This window comes from Idiotropiscis lumnitzeri, chromosome 6 (genome assembly GCF_059441095.1).
Source record: "Idiotropiscis lumnitzeri isolate Australia: NSW breed Sydney's pygmy pipehorse chromosome 6, RoL_Ilum_1.0, whole genome shotgun sequence".
In the NCBI taxonomy this organism is placed as follows: Eukaryota; Metazoa; Chordata; class Actinopteri; order Syngnathiformes; family Syngnathidae; genus Idiotropiscis; species Idiotropiscis lumnitzeri.
Window position 1 is genome coordinate 6,414,039 of NC_142396.1, and position 20,362 is coordinate 6,434,400.

At 46.2% G+C, this 20,362-nt stretch overlaps 2 protein-coding genes across 4 annotated transcripts; one reads left to right on the forward strand and one right to left on the reverse strand.

Annotated features, from left to right (window-relative positions):
- Window positions 1-102: 102 nt before the first annotated feature.
- spg11 (SPG11 vesicle trafficking associated, spatacsin) lies at window positions 103-16,426 on the reverse strand. 3 transcript variants are annotated; one of them, XM_088298549.1, is made up of 40 exons: window positions 15,907-16,423; window positions 15,323-15,498; window positions 14,898-15,122; window positions 14,377-14,578; window positions 13,816-13,953; window positions 13,168-13,544; window positions 12,529-12,674; window positions 12,343-12,439; window positions 12,103-12,258; window positions 11,861-12,027; window positions 10,918-11,094; window positions 10,780-10,851; window positions 10,407-10,534; window positions 10,147-10,331; window positions 9,718-9,913; window positions 9,217-9,414; window positions 8,863-8,969; window positions 8,352-8,497; window positions 8,118-8,282; window positions 7,577-7,643; window positions 7,341-7,503; window positions 7,046-7,254; window positions 6,850-6,958; window positions 6,621-6,780; window positions 6,276-6,506; window positions 5,998-6,204; window positions 5,691-5,798; window positions 5,385-5,550; window positions 5,085-5,299; window positions 3,815-4,538; window positions 3,482-3,630; window positions 3,059-3,263; window positions 2,839-2,973; window positions 2,014-2,147; window positions 1,654-1,773; window positions 1,410-1,578; window positions 1,209-1,285; window positions 977-1,132; window positions 741-892; window positions 103-581 (listed from the first exon to the last, which is right to left on the reverse strand). In XM_088298549.1, the coding sequence occupies exons 1-40, from the start codon at window positions 16,113-16,115 to the stop codon at window positions 404-406; spliced, it is 7,101 nt and encodes a 2,366-aa protein (XP_088154675.1). In that variant the 5' UTR covers window positions 16,116-16,423; the 3' UTR covers window positions 103-403. The 3 variants fall into 3 exon arrangements, with proteins under 3 accessions (XP_088154675.1, XP_088154674.1, XP_088154672.1); XM_088298548.1 differs by having other exon boundaries at window positions 15,311-15,498; XM_088298546.1 differs by having other exon boundaries at window positions 1,209-1,288; window positions 8,118-8,497; window positions 15,907-16,426.
- Window positions 16,427-16,658: 232 nt separating this feature from the next.
- Window positions 16,659-19,450, forward strand: ciao2a (cytosolic iron-sulfur assembly component 2A). The gene is made up of 5 exons (XM_088298545.1): window positions 16,659-16,932; window positions 17,685-17,849; window positions 17,936-17,985; window positions 18,716-18,761; window positions 19,137-19,450. The coding sequence occupies exons 1-5, from the start codon at window positions 16,905-16,907 to the stop codon at window positions 19,235-19,237; spliced, it is 390 nt and encodes a 129-aa protein (XP_088154671.1). The 5' UTR covers window positions 16,659-16,904; the 3' UTR covers window positions 19,238-19,450.
- Window positions 19,451-20,362: the final 912 nt, after the last annotated feature.

The window sequence follows — 20,362 nt, forward strand, 5'->3', positions numbered from 1 at the left end:
GACAGGCGAGAATAAGAAACCCGACACATTTGACACCTGAGATGGTGATTAAGTTCTCGCACGCTTCAACACGCCCAAAAGAAGATGACACCAGACTTTGGAGTGACTCAGCATTTAGAGCCATTTGCAACTTTATTTAAAAAATAAAAGGTGTATAAAGTGGTTATTAACACGGTATTGTATTGTACGATAACGTGATGTCTTAGACCAATGATTCAGCCTAGTCTGTCTTTATGAATCAATGTGTATAATGTCATAAAATATGAAACCATACTATAGTCAATTGACATCACAATGTATGGCTTTTGACACATTAATAGCAGCGTTATGACATCATATATTATACAATGTAACGTCACAACATGCCATCATTGTCCTGGCATCTGTGTTATGTATCAGTGCGTCAGTGTGCGCCGATGGCGTCGTTGAGGTAGCTTGAGGCGGCTGCGTCTTGCAGCAGCATCTTGGTGACATCGTCGAGTTGTCGCTGGTATGCCAGGCGGTAGCGTAGATAAATGTCGTCGCAGTACGTCAGCAGGCGACGTATGTTCGCCGTTACGCCACTGGGGGCGCCATCCAGCCTGAAACGCAAGCGAGTGACATAATCAAAAACCATGTTATGGTATGTATAAATGACTAAGCAGGAAGTCGAAACATGACTAGGCAGGAAATAGAATTATTGCAAGGCAAAAAGTTTGAGATTGGACTTTGGGGTGAAATTTCAAGATGTGGTGACGCACTTCTTAAAAATGTCCTCAAAGAGGCCAGAGGTCAGAGGGCGGAGGCTCTTCAGCTCATCCAGGTAAGCAAAGTCTGCATGAAGGACCGCCTTCTGGTACACAAGCTCTGCCCAGTCCGGACTGTAACCGTACGCCTCCGACAACACCAACACCTTGCATGCGTGACATCATTATTGCTATCTTCATTAAAGCCCCATGTCATGTGACATGTTGACTACATGACGGCGGTCACGAACCTGGTAGCACCTGGGCAGTGCCATGGCGGCGTCCATCATGTCAGCAGGCTGCAAGTTGACCAAGCGGAGGGCGGAGCCTTGATTGAGGAAGTGCAGCTGAAGTGTAACCAGCTTGGCCAATCGCACGCAGCGACTTGCCTGATGCACGCATGCGTCCTGTCACACACACACATACACACAATCAACATGGCCTTCAGGCAGACAGGAAGTTGGCGATGGCGAGGGGTGATACCTTGGAGAAGCTCTCTGCGGCGTCCTTGAGCAGAGACAAAACTTTGAATAGGGAACTTTTGAGCTCTGGAGACAACACTGCTGATGACAAACATGAAAGTCAGACAGTTGGCAACATCTAGTTATGGGTAGTCAACAACCTTTACACAAAAATGAATTGTGAGGACAGTTGATGGTAGTCATTAACTTCTCAACTTCTCACCCCAGGCTTGAGACTGGATGATCTTGAGCTGCGTCCTGGCGGCCATCTCGTGGTTCTCGCCAATCTCGCGCCTCATGCTGAAACACAGCGCCACCATGTTGTGCTTCTCGCTGTCTGCAGGGAGGCAGCGCTTGATGTAGTCTAACAGCGCCGTCTTCAGACTTGAGCTCTGCGGTGGCCGAGCCCAGGTGAGACATCAAAACCAGTGAGTGTCTGTCTATGTGAGTGGTGTGTGTGCGCGCACTTGTCCTCTGTCCATGTCCACTTTCTTTCTGAGCAGCATCTCAAAGCGATGATTCTGATGCAGCAGGTCAAACACGTACGTCATCTCGTTGTATCTGCCAATTCCTGTCAGCACGCGTACCTGCACGCACCATTGCTTACTTCAGTGTCTGCAGTTCATTCACCATCTTTAACAGCAGTGGAAGAAAACTTCATCGGTTAGTTCAACGTCCACAGAGGCTGTTGGAAACTCCAGCATCTGTGGTGTGTTCAATATCTAAAACATCTAATTACTGCGGCTCGCTCAAGGTGTAAAACCGCAGCGTGTGCCTGTTTTAGAAGATAAAGAGACATTTGGACAGGATCCGATGTCAGCGCTCACCAAGAGGCCGTAGTGCTCGCCGGGAGCCAGGTAGGCGTGGCTTAAGTGTCTGGCAGCCTGCAGCACTCGGACGATTCCTTCCATGTTGCACGTCACGCTGAAGCAGTCGTGGGCCACGATTAGCAACTCCACGACTACACAAACAACAAGAACAAGATGGGTAACTATGACACAAGTCCATGTGCATGCCTATGCAGTATGTGTAATGGGTGTAAATATGTGTGTCCACACTATAGTATAAACGTGCATGTGTGTGTGTGTGTGTGTTAAGAGTTAATACAGTATATAGATGTGCTTGTGTTTACCGTTGTCTATTTGTTAAGTGTGACATGTGGATGAGTTTGTGTGTATCTGGGTGTGCATTAAGTATGCACAGTATATGTCGATGGGGACATCTAGTGTCTGTGTGTGTTAGGTTTCTATATACAGGGCTCTCCATAATTATTGGCACCCTTAGTTAAACGTGTTCTTTACCTTCTAATAAATTAATTTCTTTCTAAATAACTCCCTTTTGTCAACAATTTCTCCAATTCATCCTCGACTGGGCGCCTCTCCTCTTCACGGTCCTCTTTCGCTCACGTCAATGGTTTTCAATGGGGTTGAGGTCTGGGGACTCAGATTGCCACGTGAAGAGCTTGATTCTTTAGTCTAATGAACCACTTCTACAATTTTCAGAATGCTTCTGCAATAAATTATTATTCATTAATTTTAAGGCTGTTAACACATCTAAACCAAGGGTGCCAATAATTAAGGAGGACACATTTCTGTGTGTTCTATGCCCGTGAATATTAACTGTGAATGTATGCCTGGGTGTGTTTGTCATACTGCAGCTGAGCTCCCTGAGCGGTACGCTCTTCAGCTTCTCCAGAACCTTGAGTCCCACCAGGTTAGGATCCTCACACAAAGTGATCAGCTGGACCAGTGAGTCCTGACCCTCTGATGGTCGGATCACCTGCCTCTCTGTACATACAAAGATACCGCGTCAAATGTATGTACAGAGCCACGTGGGTGTTGTAAGCGTAGCCATCACTCGCTCTTCTCCCACCGGTTTGCATCTGGTGCGCTTGCTCCTGTTTGGCACGCACCAGTGAGGCCGCCACCAACTCGGCTACAACATCGGCAGAGAAACTTTGAGCTCGGATGAACATTTGAGCGTTCCGAAAGCGTTCCGGATGATCGCACAGCAGCAGTTTTTCGAGAACGCAGCTGGGATCCTCACTGGTCATCTCACTGAAGGGACACTGTAGCTCCTGTCAACACATGCACACACAAATATGCATAATTAAACACGCACGAACAAACATGGCCAAGATTAAATATCACGTCAAGTGGGTTCAAGGCAGTGCTGTCTTGTGATTGACAGGTCAGATTGCCATCCAAACACATTTCCACTCGTACAAGAGCATCACCTAAAGGTCATCTGATTGATTGATTGATTGAGTGACGGATGGATGCCAATGTCATCTACCTTCGAGAGCTGGTAGAGGCTGAGGACTTGTTTGCAGTAGTTGTTGCCATGGCGACACTGCTCAGCCATCTTCTGCAACTGGACAGCGACGTCGTCTTCAGGAAGAGGAGGAAGCAGCCCAAAAAACGACAAGCTGCTCACAGACGGCGCTGACAAAACAAGAATGCATTGTGATGACAATCAGGTAGCGAAGATGCAGTCAACAACTCCTGAAAACTAGTTACTATCGTAAACATTTTTACTAATGTAAAAAAGTTGCAGATGGCCGTGAACAAGGAGTGCAGCGATCAAGCTCGGGCGGATTGTCTTAGTTGCAGACTGTGTGTTCCTCACAGGCATGGAGGAGCCTCCTGGGTGGCTCGTCAGGCTCGTCCAGCGTTTGGGGTGCGAGTTCTCCGGATGCCAAGCCTCGGCAGCGCAGCAGCAGCCAAAGATCAGGATGATAGAGCGAGAAGTATCGACAGGCGCGGCTGACTTCATGGATGCCGCCTGCGTCCAACGTGGCATCCAGTAGCAGCGCTAGCGTCTTCTTCTCCATTGGCTCAAGGAGCGGATCCACGTCCAAATGCTCCTCAGCTGGGCCGGGAAGTCCTTCGAGGCTGAGGAGCGCGTCCGTGCAAAGCTCGGGAAGGTTGCAGAATGAAAAGTCCTTCATGAGGCTGTCGTATTGGTTGACGTCTGGCGGAAGTAGGTTGAAGACGCTCTCCCTCTCGATGGCGAACATCAGGGAATGCTGTCGGATACGGCCGAGCCACAGCTTCTTCTCCAGGTTTTGTATCTGCTCCACAGGAGCCGGATTGTGCAACGACAACCAGCGGGCGGCGACAGCGAGCAGCAGACAGCTTTCTCGTACCGCCAGCAGCTCTGACTGAAATTCAGAGGCCGCCGACGCCTCGGACAGCGCCGAGTCTGCCTGAGACAGGAAGAAGCGGGAAGCTGCGTCGGGATCCACACGCTCGTCTTCAAGCTGCTGGTGACACTTCTTCCAAAAGCACATGCGACTCTCGAGCCGTGACCACTGACGCTTAGAACGCTGAAGCACCAACTCCTGGACCAGCTAGATGGATACACAAGAAAGGAACAGAAATAAAATAAACACTTTTCCATTATTTATTAGAGGTTAGGCAGTTCCAAAATCAATGAGAAACATCATCAGTGATCCTTTACCAAAACACCAAAATGTATCTTTATCGTTTTACCATTTTTTTTTAATGAAGCTAACATTTTGCACGTAAAGTCCACACGATGACATCAGTAAGGAAAAGTGGATTTTTGTGTTCGCCTAGGTTGCTCTGAGTCCCGCTCTGCCCCTTTGTCGTATGGTGTTCCACAGGGTTCGGTTTTGGGGCCCTTGCTGTTTTCTTTTTTACATCTAGGCTAGATTACTGTGATGCACTTTATTTTGGAGTCGGTCATTCTTCTCTCCTTGACCTGATGACATTATCCAACAAAGGTTAAGGAAAGGTGGCATATAGGTTAGAGTTAACTTTGTCAAGAGGCCCATGAAGTAAAAAAAAAAAAAAGGTGAGCCAGGCAGTAGAAGCATGACGGCACAGAAAGTAGGAACGTGAGGAGACAGGAAGTATAAGCATTAGGTTACCACCTGACACATGAGCAGCCGTTGCACAGGAAGTTGTGCGAGGGTAGCGACGCTTCGAGCTTGTGCGTAGAAACCTCTCGCCTGCAGAGCATCTACTGTGGCCTGGAACTCCTCCTGCTGGACAGAAGACGAATTGCACCGCAGCAACTTGGGAGACACGCACACTCCTGAACCGTGCAGGAGGTCACTCAGCTGACTCAGCTTCCTGAAGTCCGGACCTACACATACATAAATGAAGTCCCCTAAATCTCCGTCGGCTCCTCCTCCATAGTTTGTGTCATGTCGTGTCGTGTGTCCTCTCACCGCTGTCCTTGCTCATCATGTTTTCATCTGCCAAGACCTGCAGGAGGCGCCTCAGCTCAAAGTGTGAGCACATACGCTGGCACAAGAGCAAGAGCAAAAACCATGCCTCACTACACAACCACTGCAGGGGCACACCACCGGGAAGCGGCTCGCCGCTGAGGCTCAGCTGAACAACAAAACAACAAGATCATAATCAGGTAGTGTGATGAAGATGAGTGAGGAAGATGAAATGTGATGGATGACGATGCTGAAGATGAGGCATGCATGTGCACGTGTGTGTGCATGTTGTGTGTGCTGTTTACTGACATTGGTGATGCTGGTGTGGAAGCTTTGGAGTTTGCTTTTGGCTTTGTTGAAGTTCTTGTGGTCGTAGCAGAGCAGGAACATGTTGAGGACGTCCAGCAGGGGGCAGTCCTACCAGCGCAACAGCATAACAAAAGCACCATCAGGACCCGACACTGATGCCAGTCACTATTTACAAAAGTCCAGTGTAAATGTACACACTCACACGCGAACGCACACATGGACGCGAACTCACAAGCAATTAAAACATACACACATGCACGCACACACACAATTAAGTAACTATCAGGGTGTATGTGGTGGTGTTCACCCTCATAAAGAGCTGGAACCCCCGGAGGAGGGTTTGAGGTCCGAGCAGGCCCCGACCCAGGAAGGTCCTCCATAGGACTGACAGGTGGTGCAAGGTCCACGGGTGAGGCTGAGGGGCGTCGGATAGGCTGGCGGCGACCTCCTGGGCGGTGGCGTCATCGATGACGGTGAGAAGCCACACACACAGGCATGACACAAGCTCCGCCTCCTGTCAATCAACACACATGTTGAGTGATGCTGCTAACACTAGTGGTGTAAGGTAGGCGGGGCTAAGGTCACCTGTTGACAGGCAGCAAACACAGCCAATGAGGGGCTGCGATGCTTCAACGCCTCCTGCAGCAGGTACCTGCTAGGCTCCGCCTCCTCCTGGCTACGCAGCAGCACCTGGAAGAGGTCTCGGGATGTCGGCGGGCACTCCGAGGACCCCCCATTGAACAACTGCAGCTCACCAAATGCCATATGAAGGTGGTCCTGGAGGGCGGGGCTAAATTGGAGCAGCAGGGAGCCAAACTGGCCACACAAGAAGTAGACTTGTCATGAGACAGAAAGTAGATATGTGACCAGACAGGTTCCATAAACATGAACAGAGAGAAGTAGAAGTAGAAATGTTGTGCAACACGTCACCTGCTGTGATGTAAAGTGATGCAGTTGAACAAACAACAGTAAGTTGAGGAAGTGTCCATCACGCGCACAGTGGGTGGGATAAACACAACTAAGAGGAAGTCCGTGAAGACGACAAAACTCCACTGGCAACGACCAATCCTGAGCGGCCTCCCATGAACTCCTGGCGACACAAAACTTAATGTGATGACGATGTGATAACGATGAAGATGGTCATGATGAAGAAGCTCACCTGTTGACATGTTTGACTTCCAGGCTGTCATTCACGGCAGCTTCCAGGTAGCCAATCAGCTCCTCTGCTGCTCCTGGCTCCGCCTCCACCAGCTTGATACCTTTAGACACTGACATCATAGTGTGTATTTATACAAGCTGTGGGTGTGTGTGTGTGTGTGTGTTGGGGGGGCTTGTGCATGTGAGAGTGTCTTTACCCAGAGTGTGCAGAGGCTGTGTTTGTCCACTGTGCGTGTGCTTGAGTTTCCAGTGCGTCCAGATGGTGTTGAGGACCTTAACATCGACTCTGATTTGGAGGCTGTTGAGGCCGAGAAGCTCGCAGAAACAAACTGCCGCCGACACCACCGACGGTAAGTTGAAACTCTGCACTGCCAAAATGTGAATCTGCTGCTGAGCCTGCTGCAGACTAATATGTACACATACACGCACCGTCACACCGGTTCCAAGACCGATCTGGTCAGTGACTGTGCGCGTGTGATGTTCAGTTCTCACGTTTGGCCGATGTGATGGCAGCCATTCAGCTGCTGCAGCAGGAAGGTGGCAAAGGCGAAAGACGGTCGGCCATTTTGTAGGTAATAACGGAAGTCCAGCCGCTCTAACAGGGCGAAGGATTCCACCAGGTGCGGGCTGGAGAAATGAGGCAGCTCCGTAGTTTCTATGGCAACAACACAGACAGGAAGTCAACTAGCAGATGCATAATTGGATATTGCATGCGTCAATCAACATACCGACGGAGTTCAGTGAGTTTCCCGTCTGCCAGCCGAACAGTCGGCACGGGTCGAAAGGATGCAGCGCCTGCAACAACCACACACATGACATTCTTTTTTTATTATTTTTTTTTATTTTGACCACAATACAGCTATAATATTGCAGTTGTCTAAAGGTTTATAATTACCCTAAAATCTTTGCGCATTTCTATTAGCCTGCATATGGTGTTCTATTTATTATACGTTAGCATTTAGCTAGCAGACTTTTGTTGTTATGTGGGCTTCTTGAACATTTTAGTATTTAAATATACAATTGACTCCTGCCTTTTCTTTGCCTGTGTCAAATTCAGTAAACTGTAAGTGACAAACAGATAGCAAACATAAGCAAGCACACTTATCAGGACAACTGTGCAAGCGAGTGTGAGAACAGGTGCTAAAAAAAACTTTAAAAAGGGTTTAAAGTTCTTACGTGGCCGCTCTCAATATGGTTTCTTTTCACCTATTGTGAATTTGTATTTTGTGTGCATTTACTTTATGGTGTCAATTTATTTCCCTGTCTAACCTGCAGAAGGTGGTATACAGATACATCTGTGAAGGAGCTGGCCCCACGCGGTCCAGCCGGGAACAGCGCCGCCTTCAGTTTGGGGTAAGCCGCCAGTGCCATCTTCATCAGCTGTGGGTCCACAGAGAACTCCGCCCGGGTCTGACTTTCACCTTGGGCCACCACCTGCCAAACAGGAAGTAGACCAAAACTCAGTGTGTCAGCGTAAAAGGGGGTCGTGGGCACAAAGCTGACCTGGTCGATACCCCCGGGGCCGAACATAATAGTGGCGAGGGCGAGCAGACTGTGACCCTCCAGGAGAAGCGAGCTGAGGGATGGGGGACTTCCTGGTAGGAGAACCTGAGCGCATGTCAGACTGGCCTGGTGGACCAATGTCGGGTCTGAAGGATACACAGAAAGTAGAAGGGAAGAATGACCACGAAATGGTCAAATTTGGCACAGTGCAAGTCAACTTTTCACGTACTTGCATGTGTGCGACTCAAACATTTTCAGATTTTAAAATTATTATTATACATTTCTTTTTACTGACGAGCTTCCGCTCCACAATTCAGCCCAGTGGCGAGGCGGCAAATTACTGCGATTGGATTGATCGCAACTGGTTGACGACGTTTCGTTTCCTCATTGATGCAACAGGCTTAGTTCGGACTGTACTAGATTTAAAATACAAATGTTTTGAGTTACACCCATGTTCATGGAATGGATTAAACTCGTATCTCGAGGCACCACTGTCTCTGTGGTTTCACACCTGTCAGGTTCGTGGTGATCTCCTGCATTTTCACCATCATGTCTGACCAGGGCTGCGTGTGAGTCGGGCCTCCATTGGACAGCACAGGACAGTTCCTGGGAGTCAACCTGCCCACAAACAACATTCTTTACTCACACTTGAAATGTTTTGGACAAAAGTAATTCCAATTACAAACACAAGTAAAAAAAAAAAGAAAAAAAAAAGTCATTTACCCTGTATTTAATACTAAGTCAAATCAAATTGCTGATGAGTCTTTTACCTTGCTGTGGAGAAATCCTAGTAACACTGTAACTCACAGAATTGTTTGAATTGTGTCCTAGCATGAACTCCCCATTAGGTCTGAAATGTGGGCACCTGTAGTGCTCCAGGTAGGTGTAGAGAAGGAACTGCAGGTGGCGCTCCAGACACCAACTGATGACCCGAGAATGGATGTCCAGGCCCAGGTGCCGACGGACGGGCGGTGGCGACGACGACATGAGAGAGCCGCCCTGTGCCACGCGCCACAAAAGTTGATCCAAGTCAGACAGCTCGTCAGGGATGAATACACCACGTCTGCAAGAAGCATATATGGCAGTGTGACACCGGTACAAACAGTCATTGTGTAAGAGGTAAGTCAATATGAAATGGTTCATGTTTGTGTGAAATTGGTACAAGTTACCAGGAAAGAATCAAACGTGATTATAAAAGGGCTACGTTTGTTAATTTGGAAGGGGCCCCAATTTTTTTTTTTTTTAATGCGGGGAAAGCGTTAGAAGCAAATATACAAGGAGTATATATATATCTCAGTATGGGAACAACACAGAAAGTCTTCAACATGTTTGGCAGCATGGTGGTGGTGGTGAACACGTGTCCCACCTGGCAAGCGTGTCCAGGATTTCCTCCCTGAGGAAACGACTGCTGCGCGTGTTGCCGTTGACCACTTCCGGTGTCAACTTTGGCCACCGGGCGGCGCCAGAGGCCTCGTCGCTCTCCATCCAAGCCACCAAGGCTGCGTGATTGTGGAATGAGGTCATGTGACCCCACAGCACCGAACCCGCACACCAGCTTAACTCTAAGCAGCACATCAGAGATGCAGATTCAGTTTCTAAACAAAGGATAGGGTTGCCAGTCGATGTCAGAGCACATCCAAACAAATAAGAATTTGTAACTCTGGACAGCTGAGGGTTTTCAATTCAGCTAACATGCAAATTCCAAACAGAAAGGCCGGAGCCCGGTGTCGATACCTGAACCTGTGAACTGTGAGTCTGACGTGTTAACCCATCATTCCAACAAATGTTTTCTTACCGTCATGCTGGCGTCTGGACAACAAGATGGCCGTCCTGCTGCTCTGCTCCCAGTTCTTCACCCAATCCAGCCTCACTTCCTGCCATAACCCCGCCTCTTCCTGCTCACATATTTCCTGTCCCAGCACTTCCTCCAGGACATCCCCACCTCCTGCTGCCTCCTCTTGCAGGAGCAACTGTAGTGACCTGGATGATTGACATGTGATGTCACACTACCATGGTATCCACGGCTGGCGACCATGCAATAGCGGGATTGGTCACCTGCCATCTGAAGCAGCGTCTGCATACTGGCAAGGCGGCAGAGAGGCTTGCTGTGCCGCTTCCTTAATGAATGCCACACTGCCTAGCTCCTCCTCGGAAAAATAATGCCGTCTGCGTAGCTCCTCCCCCTGAGAAAGACGCAGGTGACTTGAGGTGCTCACAATGGAGAAGGAATTAGGTGACTTGTGGAGAGCGGCGTTATTAAGATAGTGTGAAAGGGTACACTACAAGAGATGTACAAGTCAAAAGGGGAACATGATACAGGGGTACAAATAAGTGTAAGACAGTGTAAAGGGGATCCAAGTCCGTGTGAAAGAGCACAAGGGTACGAGTCGGTGTGAAGAGGGTACATGACAGGACGTAGACAACTAACCACAAAGTCCCTGAGGTCCCTGTCGTGTGTGTAGATGCAGATGCGATGCAGTTCCTTCTTCACATTGAAACCCTGACAAAAACAAGATGGCCGTCATTGGAGGCAGAGCCAAAACAGATTTCTTGTCGAGACACCCACCATGTTGGTGAGGAGTGTGATGGCGGTTGGTAGGTCACGCCCCTGCAGACATGAAAAGACCAGACGCAAGCCTATTGCCCTCAGGGCTGGAAGACGCCCCTCAGGAAGGCCTTGACGCCTGAACACCGCCTGAGCTCTGGGCATCTGATTGGTCAGGACGCACAGGCGCACAACTTCCTGTAAAAGGGGTCGATATTGGTACGAAAGCGTTATGTGAAAGGGGTATGTGTGAAAGTACATGTTTGAGCCCATGGGAAGGAGGTACATGTCAGTATGAAGCGGGTATAAATCAGTGTGAAAGTCATGTCAGTGTGAAAGTGTTATAAATCTCTTTGTGTGAGAGGGGTATTGCATGGGAAGAGTATGTCAGTGTGTAAGGGGTCTTATTCGGAGTAAAAGAGGTATAAATCCTTGTAAAAGTGGCATTAATCGGTGTGCCGGGTATTCCATAGTGTGAAAGGGGCATATGTCGTTGAGAAAGGAGCATATGTAGTGTGAAAGGGGCATAAGTCAGTGTGAATCTTGTAAATGTTAGTCTGAAAAGGGTATACTGTAAATAAAGGCAAATTGAGTATTTATCTGTGTGAAAGGGGTATATAGCAATATAAAGTTGTATATGACGGCGTGAAAGGGGTATATGTAAGTATGAAATGAGCATATGTTGTTGTGGCAGTGGTATAAGTCAGTATGAAAGGGGTATGTCGGTGTGAAAGTGGTATATGACGGTGTGAAAGGGACAAGAATCAATATGAAAGGGGTATAAACGCGCCTGAAAGGGGGAATTAGTGTAAATGGGATATTAACCTGTGTTTAAATTGCGTCAGTGTTAAGGGTGTGAAATTCATAGAGGACATGTTGGTATGAAAAGGGTATAAAAGTGTGAAAGGGGTATGTCAAATGTGACACACACTTCCTAGTTCGAACAGAACAAATGAGGAGTCACCTCTGTGGGAAGCCCATCCCACTCGTCTTTCTCCTCCTCCATGGGTGCTTGTTCTTTGTGATCTTCGGCATCCTCTGTAGGCCACGGATATTTCTTCATGAAGGTTCTGAGCACCATCAGGTACTCGTTGAGAATGTCTACGCAGCCGCTCACGTCTTCGTCCTCGTCTGCACAACGCACACACACTCAGTGCTAATGCTAATGTAGCATTGGGCTTGCTGTGTGCGCGCGGGGCATCTTACAGCTCATGTGCGTTAGCATGTAGCGTATCTGCGCGTTGACGAAGTTCAGCGTGACGTTGAGCAGCTGCTCCGAGAACTGGCGGCTTTGAGCGTCGTTGCTCAATTCCCGTATGGAGGCGCACAGAAGGTCCAAGGCGGGAGACAAAGTCTTGGTTCCTGTGCGAAGGGAAAGACAAATGTCAACATGACAATTGACGACAACAACTGCCAAAGTGTGGCTGATTGACAGTTGGGTCGTACGTTCTGTGAAGCTGGTGGTGCTGTGCGTCTTCAGAAGGTCTTCTTTACTCTTCAGGTAGAAGTCCACCGTGTCGAGTTGCCGGTTCTTAACTCCTGCCTGCACAATAACGACAACACACAAGGTGGACGACGACGTGGGCGACAACGCACAAGATGGACCACGTCGACTCCGGCTCCGGCTTCTACCTTCAGGGAGTGGATAGGGATGGAGCAGCGCTCCCATGTGTTGAGGTGGCAAAGTGCATCCACAGTGGCGGCGCTGCCAAACATCATCAAACTGCTTAGGAGCTCCTGCTGCGACACAGAGAACAAAATCTGGAACATTCCTGACTCTGCGAAGGACAATAGAAAAGCAGAAATTTTTATTTGATTTTAAGTTGGCCGTTTTCAACTCATTTAATCCCAGCCATTTTCGCTTGAGAAAAGCCCTCAATCCCATCGTTTCAGTTTGCGAGGCCAACAGAATATTCTGTCCTAATGCTATACAAACACAGAGTTATGACGCAAAAAAAAAAAAAGGCTAAGACGTATAAATCCGTCTTTGGGAGGCGGGGACTACGTTTTTGAAAAGGTATATTTATGTCTTTTAATTACTTTTTAAAATTTTACCCCATTTTTTACTTTTTATAGCCGTCATATTTGATCAAAATATCTTTTAATCTGATGTAATTGATTTTCAAAAAAAATTCCAATGTGCCAGTACTCCAACATTCCTCATCACTTGTATACCAAAGTTGTTCTAATTAACGATGAAAAAGAGCGTTCTAGTACATGGACAAGGATATGAAATGAATGCTCAAATGGTGTCCAATTCGAGAGACTCACTCTTAAGGAGCACAGCATGATGTTTCTGTCCACACAGTTCCACTGTCGCCGCCGGGCCGTCCGCCTGGTGGTAGCTCACATTTCCCGTTGTATAATCCCACAGGACGGCGGTGGTCTGCGCGTTCCCAGGGGAAGCAAACACCAACATAGCGGAGAAGTCGCAGACGGACAGCAGAGACGCGACGGACGACTCCGGCACGGTGAAGCTGACGTTGGCGCCCCCTAGTGGGACCCTGCTGCGGGCAGGGGGTGCGGGCTGGCTGGACCCGTGACGGGGGAGCGACGAAGACCAGGAGGTGGTAAGCGGCTGGAGTGATGAGGACAAGGAAGCCTTCTGTGCCGCGTTGTACATGGATGCCAGACGAAAGCCCCAAGACCTACAAGGGAAGTGAGAAATTACATTTCAAAAGCATTTATCCTTGTTAGGGTCACAGGTGGGCTGGGGTCTATCCCAGCGGAGTTTGGGCACGGATTTGACAGAGTGGCTACCAGGAAAACAGATTAAAGGCTATCGTGAATTTGTAAGCACTGGGCCACATATTACATGTATGGGACGCCGAACCTTCGAAATGTGAGGCAGACGTGCAAACCACTAAACCGCCGTGCTGATGTGCAGAACTAAAGTAATCAATCAGAGCAGAAGTTCACCGGTCAGCATTGAAGTTGAGTCCCAGTGCAGCCAGGCTACAGCTGGCGCTTGTCACTTTGTCTTCATCGATGGGTTGCAGGGGGCGCAGTGGTGGGCCGGTGGGCGTGGCCTGACACAGCAGGTGATCAGGGTTCCTCCTTTTGGAATATGATAACGACATATCATCATAAAGGAATAAAACTTACGTTAAAAATAAAGGACAAAGTATGTAAAAAGTACAAAAAAACGTATCTGTTTTGAGAAAAAGGTATGATCAATATAAAAATATGAATATTTAAATATCATTATTAAATAACCATTTGTTCGTAATGATCACATAAAATACCTATAGATAAAAAAATATACTTTAAAATAATACAATCATTACAAAATAGATACAAATACTACAAAAATTAAAAAAATATCTGTTCTGTCAAAAAGTATATCAAAACATACGACTAACATTAAAATAATATTAAATATTGATGTATTTAAATTAACCTATAAAATAAATTCTATATTACTTCGTTGAAAACAGTTAAATAAAAATCTAAGACCATAAAAAAAGAAAAAAAAGATACCTGAAGTAGTGGTCGAGGTCGATGGCGGCGGCGACGTTGTTGTGCGTGACGACGACGGCCGTGCTCATGTCAGCCGACACCTCCACAAGGCGAAATCGTGACCAAGAGACGGCCGTAGCCGTCTCCTCCATTGGGGCGGCGCCAAAATAGGCGGGTACATCCACAGAAGCCAGGAGGACGCCGTCGATGACATCATAGATGGCTAGATGCCCAGTTAAGAAGCTGAGACACTCATTACTTTCATTTCTTGGCGAGAATTAAACTTGCGAGGGCTCGGAAAGGTCGCTAACTGTGCTTTTGTAAACTCGCTCCTCTTTGTTCACAGCCATTTTGTTAGTATAAGCAGCGCATGTCAGCGTGCGACCAAACACGTTGAAAAAAAATTAGGAACAAAAATAGCAAGCGGATGCGTTGTTGGAATATGCATTCTGACATATGCTTTGTGACATTATTGGAAGTTTACTGTTTGCAAAACCCACAGAATTATCGCCCTGCTAACAATGTACGTGCATTGAGGATACAGATCAGTCCACTCTCGCTGAGGGTGAAGGCAACGTGTTGGCGCACACAACACTGGACCACAGGTTCGCCGCCATCCACTGGGCCCAGGCGGAAGCAGCTCAAAGCCTGTGCTGTTTCCTGCGCAGGAAACCACTCCAGCCGCAGCAGCCAGATGCCATCCAATAGCATTTGGCAGTGACCTGACGCGAACGACAGCACGCGTGCCACCTTCAGGCTACACACACCTAAAAGCACAATGAATGGCACGTGATGCTTTAACATGAAAGCTCTACTGCCTTTGAGGGCTGTGCATGAAACCATTAAAAACAAACGCCAGATAAAAATGTTCAGATTCTAGTCAAAACGGGTCACACCAAAACAACAACGGTAATCGGTGCGCAATCATTATTATTAGTGCCTGCACTGGACTAACCCGGGAACTCACTCTGCTCCTGCAAGAGGCGCTGTACAGGACACTCGCCAACGAGTCGCACTGAGAGTGCAGTTCCACTTCTAGCGTCAACCTCCAGAATCCTCAACTCGCAGCCGGAACCCACGGCCAGTAGGCGCCTGGCTGCGCCTCCTCCGGGGCAACCACTCGCAGCATCCTCCCAGGTAAAGCTAGAGGAACAAACAAGAACATGTGTCATTTTGATTTTATAATATCAATAAGGAGATACCCGCATGAATATTGAGATATGAAATTTTGCCCATCTACTATTAATACTACAGTACTCGATTTTTTCCCAATATACTTTCAAGACCCTATAAGAGAATTTGAAGTTTATTTTTAATTACTCTGTAGATATTTGTTTGTACAAGTTAAAGAGGTTATTGCTCTGGAAGCCCATAATAGTGACTTCTATGCTCAATTTTGCTAGCCTAGTTTCCCGTTATGTGTGAGTATTAAGATTGATTTTTTTTTTCTATTTTGCAGAAGTTTGTAAGCGCGAATGATTACTTTAAAATGCATTATAATAAGCTTCGTCGCGTTTTAATAACTACTGCGATCAAGGTAAGCGGACTCACTCCTGGTAGTTTCCGTCCAGCTTCATCGGAGCTGCTTCCTCGTCGCCCGGTTCCCATAACGCCATCGTCCCATCGAGCTCCAGGCAGCCGAGCAAAGCGCCGCCGACGGGGGCAAGCTGAGCCTTGAGAATATCGCCCACCTCCCGCCAATGCTGCTTGGCTGGCAGAAGAGCCACTTCGAGGGCGGAGGTAAAGGAGTTCTCCGCCATCTTCGCCCAGGAGACTTCTACTTTTTGGACCAAATGCGATCATTCACAAGTAAGCGTCTAGTTGAACCACAAACTTGAGACATTTTCCTGTCATCATTTTCTTTTTTGTAAACAGTACAGCTGCTCAGGACTACCGGTCACGTGTCACAACCGTCAGCTGACTGCGTCTGAACAATAGCAAGGCAGACTGTAAGAACCACTTAATCAAGCGACGATGTCGGTTTTATCGTCATTTTATGGGTTGTAATTTGCGAGTCTGTGGGTTTTGTGTCAGTCACGTTATTGAACTAAATCAAATCACGTATATTATGTTGCGAGGATAACAATTTGTATCATTGTTTGGTGGTAATTATATACAAAGTCACAAGATAACATTGTCCATTGTGTGGAATTTATATACGTCGCTGCAAAGAAATTACTTCTCTTTATTGAAATAAAATAAATATGTAGAGTCAACGCCATTAAGGGGGCGGTTTAGCCGGCTTTTTTGTGTTTGTTTTAGCGTCTCAAATGGAAAGCATTTTGGGCTGATTTCAGCACGACCGATCGGGAATCGATTGCTTTTGCCGGAAACAAAATGTCAGCCTACTGATGCTATCTAGAGCTGATCTGAGAACAGTTGAAGAAAACTGCCTGATGTTGACGTTTGTGAACACTTCTCGTTCGTCCAAGTCACTTTTCTCGCGCTGCATTTTTCGTTTTTGCCTCTTATCATGACCACCACACACAGTGTTTGTTAAGCGCCTGCTCGGGCCGCACTTTGACGCCAGAAATCTGAGGAGCACAACAATGGAAGAGAAAGCCTTGGAAGTTTACGGTGGGTGATTCTGGACTAGACTACCTAAAAAAAGTGATCGTTTTAATTAAGCACAGGACAAGTAGTGACGTGTTGATCTTTTGAACACGTGCATTGGTTAACTATCATCGTCTTAAAATTTGATGTATACGAACGGGCGTTAAGTAAAACACAAATTTAGTGTTCTTGGTGTCGCTCGCCGATAGGAAGTTTTTTTTGTCACGATAACGTTAGCGCAATAAAACACATTTGAATGGTCTGATAAGGATTATTACGAAGAGATTAAAATTAACCTGATGGTTGGCTCAATAATGGTAATCTACTTTAAATCATGTATATTCTGGTTTTCAAAAACATTTGGATTCCTGTAAAAACACATTATACTAAGAGTGCCCCCCTTTACGAGTTTTTAACATTTGATCTACCAGCCATCTCTTGATCGATTTTATATTTTTGATGTGTGTTGCGATCTTCTAATATGACGCCACTCGAGTGAAGTGGGAAAAAAAGCGGAGCTATGCGATGCCATGTGGGCAAGGAGAGCAATAATTGCCCATGCATACTTAATTGTTAATTGAACTCACGCCTAGACGCTCACATGCAGACTAAACGACTCGAGCTCATGATGTCACTTATGAGCCCCCCCCCCCTAAAAGGCAGACATCCAACAGATGAATGTTATAGTACACTCAGTAAATTGCATTATATAAAACCACTGTATGAGACGTAAAGTTTAAGTAGCACTAAAAATCTCTTAATGTGGTTTGTGTCAGACGTGATCCGAACCATCCGAGACCCAGAGAAGCCCAACACGCTCGAGGAGCTGGACGTGGTGACAGAGAAATGCGTGGAAGTCCAGGAGCTGGGCCACGACGAGTACCTCATAATCATCAAATTCTCCCCGACTGTCCCACATTGCTCCCTGGCCACCCTCATCGGTCAGTCCCTTCCTTGGCTGCATCCTGTCCTCCACTTTTGTGTCATCCTGACTGTTGTTTTATGTGTTTCTTGCGTGCATGTGCAGGTTTGTGTTTACAAGTCAAGCTGCAGAGATGTCTGCCCTTCAAACACAAAGTAAGTGAATGACAATGCAGCAACTTGATGTGTTTACATTGTTTGAGTTGGGAAATACTCTCTAGCCTCTACAGTCGTCCCTTGCCATATTGTGGCTTATTTCTAACAGTCTCACTCTATTACAGATATTTAGATCCTATACATCTAATATTAGGTCATGGATTTTTACTATAGGGCAGAATTATGTAATTGTCGTTGTTATGAGCACATTGCATGTGTCATTCTAATTTAATATACCCTACCACTGAATATCAAATTGTAATCTCTCCATTGGTGGTCAAGAAGAAACCCAGCCACTGGTGCGCGTTCAATCGCTTTTTTGAACAAACCATCACAAAAGCAACACGTAACCATCACTTTGATACACTGGCTGCATGGCCACAACCATGTCACCTGATACTCAAGTTGGCTAACAATTAGCCAGCCAACTGTACACTTTCATGAACTGCCTCTCATGTCACTCATCTGACCTGGACCCGCCTTTTAAAGCCACATACATTCTGAGTCACCACAGTGTAGAATGTGATTTTGTAAAGCTTTTTACCTGAAACAAATATATCAATTTCCTATGTTGCATATTTATGTCTGTTGTGATGGGCTATGGATCGTAACCTCAGCAATAAAGGAGGGAATGTTGTAGTATATTTAAAAATCCCTGTATGGGGGTAAGGATTCAGTGATCTTTACTCAACACGGCCATGGCGTCACATGAACATTTTTTTCTCGTCAGCTGGAGATTTACATCAGTGAAGGAACACACTCCACTGAAGAGGACAGTAAGTTTCTTTACATTACCTGCATGTCATGTACTCTTTGTCGTGTGTTTTTGTCTGAATCTCGTACGGAAATTGTACTACACTCTTTAATCCAGCTCTCCAAGCTTTTTTATTATCAAATGTCGTGGAATTGTTCTTGTATTAATGAGTATGTGTTCCCCTTGTAATTGGTTAATTCAAATGTTTATTCATTGTGTAATAGATCTTTTATATTCACTATTCGTCATTCGTTAATTCTGTATAGTTTGATCGTTTTTTTTGATAAAGTAAGGTGAAATGTAACCATTAAGCTGACGTGGCCCTTGGAAGATAAAAATAAAAATGACTTTGACGTCCCTTTTTTAATGCGTGTCATGTTTCTGTGTTTGCGTCCAGTCAACAAGCAGATCAATGACAAGGAACGAGTGGCAGCCGCCATGGAGAATCCAAACCTCAGGGACATCGTAGAGCAGTGCGTCATCGAACCCGATGACTGACTCATCACGCCTTTGCTTTGTGTGTGTGTGTGTGTGTGTGGGTGTGTGTGTGTGTGTGTGTGTTTGTGTCGGTGTGTGTTCGTGAATGTGTGTGTGAGTGTTCTGAGTATGGTCAGTGTGTGTACAGTATGCATGGTCAAGCGAGGCAGAGCCTCACCTACATGTGAAAAGTAAAAAAAAATCAATGATTCTATAAAATTATTTTTCATTTTAGTTATCTGGTATGTGCTTTTTTTTTTTAATTTTATCTTTAAAAGTGCTGAATTTCATGTTCAAATACAAGCGTGAGACCGCAAACAGCTAGCCTCACCTCAGATTGTGTAAACTCTTCAAAAAAGCAAATCTAGCACAGAGGCCCACCACTATTTAATCCAGCCAATTGTATTTCAGAATGGGCCACTGCGTTTGTTAACACGATTAACTTGGTGAACAAATTTAGCGTTTGAAAGGTCCATTTAGCTGGAGGACTGCTGCCGAATAGCATTAACAAGGGAACAGTAATTTAGAGTTGAAAAGGAATACTTGGGGTGCTTTAATATTCTATAAACCAACCTTCAGCACAGCTCAAGGAGAAATATTTACACGATGAGCCCAGAGAGCCGTATGAATTTTGAGTTATCAATGAGTAATTTAATAATTTCTATTCTAGGATTGCCACAAGTAGGGATACACAGCAGCTTCGAAATTAACCAATAAATATACGCGCATGAAAAACCAAAAAACTTCCAGTCAAACGTTTTACCAACTTTAGCCACAAGGTGGTAGTGTTAGCTTCAGCATGGCGGGGTGACATTAAACTTGATGTCTTGGTCCACAGATGATGGAGAAATGTTCCAAATCAATATTTTTTCATTATTATTATAATTACGGACACACAAGCGTTTGTTTTTGTCAATTTGCACTCTATTGTGTCGTCTTATGTCAAAGAAATCCAACATTCATTTTTTTTAATTGTAAAAGAAAATGTTTGATTGAGCATTTTACCTGTTTTTTTTTGCCAAGTTGTGAAAAATGTTCAAATGTCTGCCTGGTGTCAGTGTATCCAGAGGAAAACATGCCTACGGGGGAGAAAATTTATAAAAGCTTAAATTACCATCCATCCAATCATTATCCAAACCACTTATC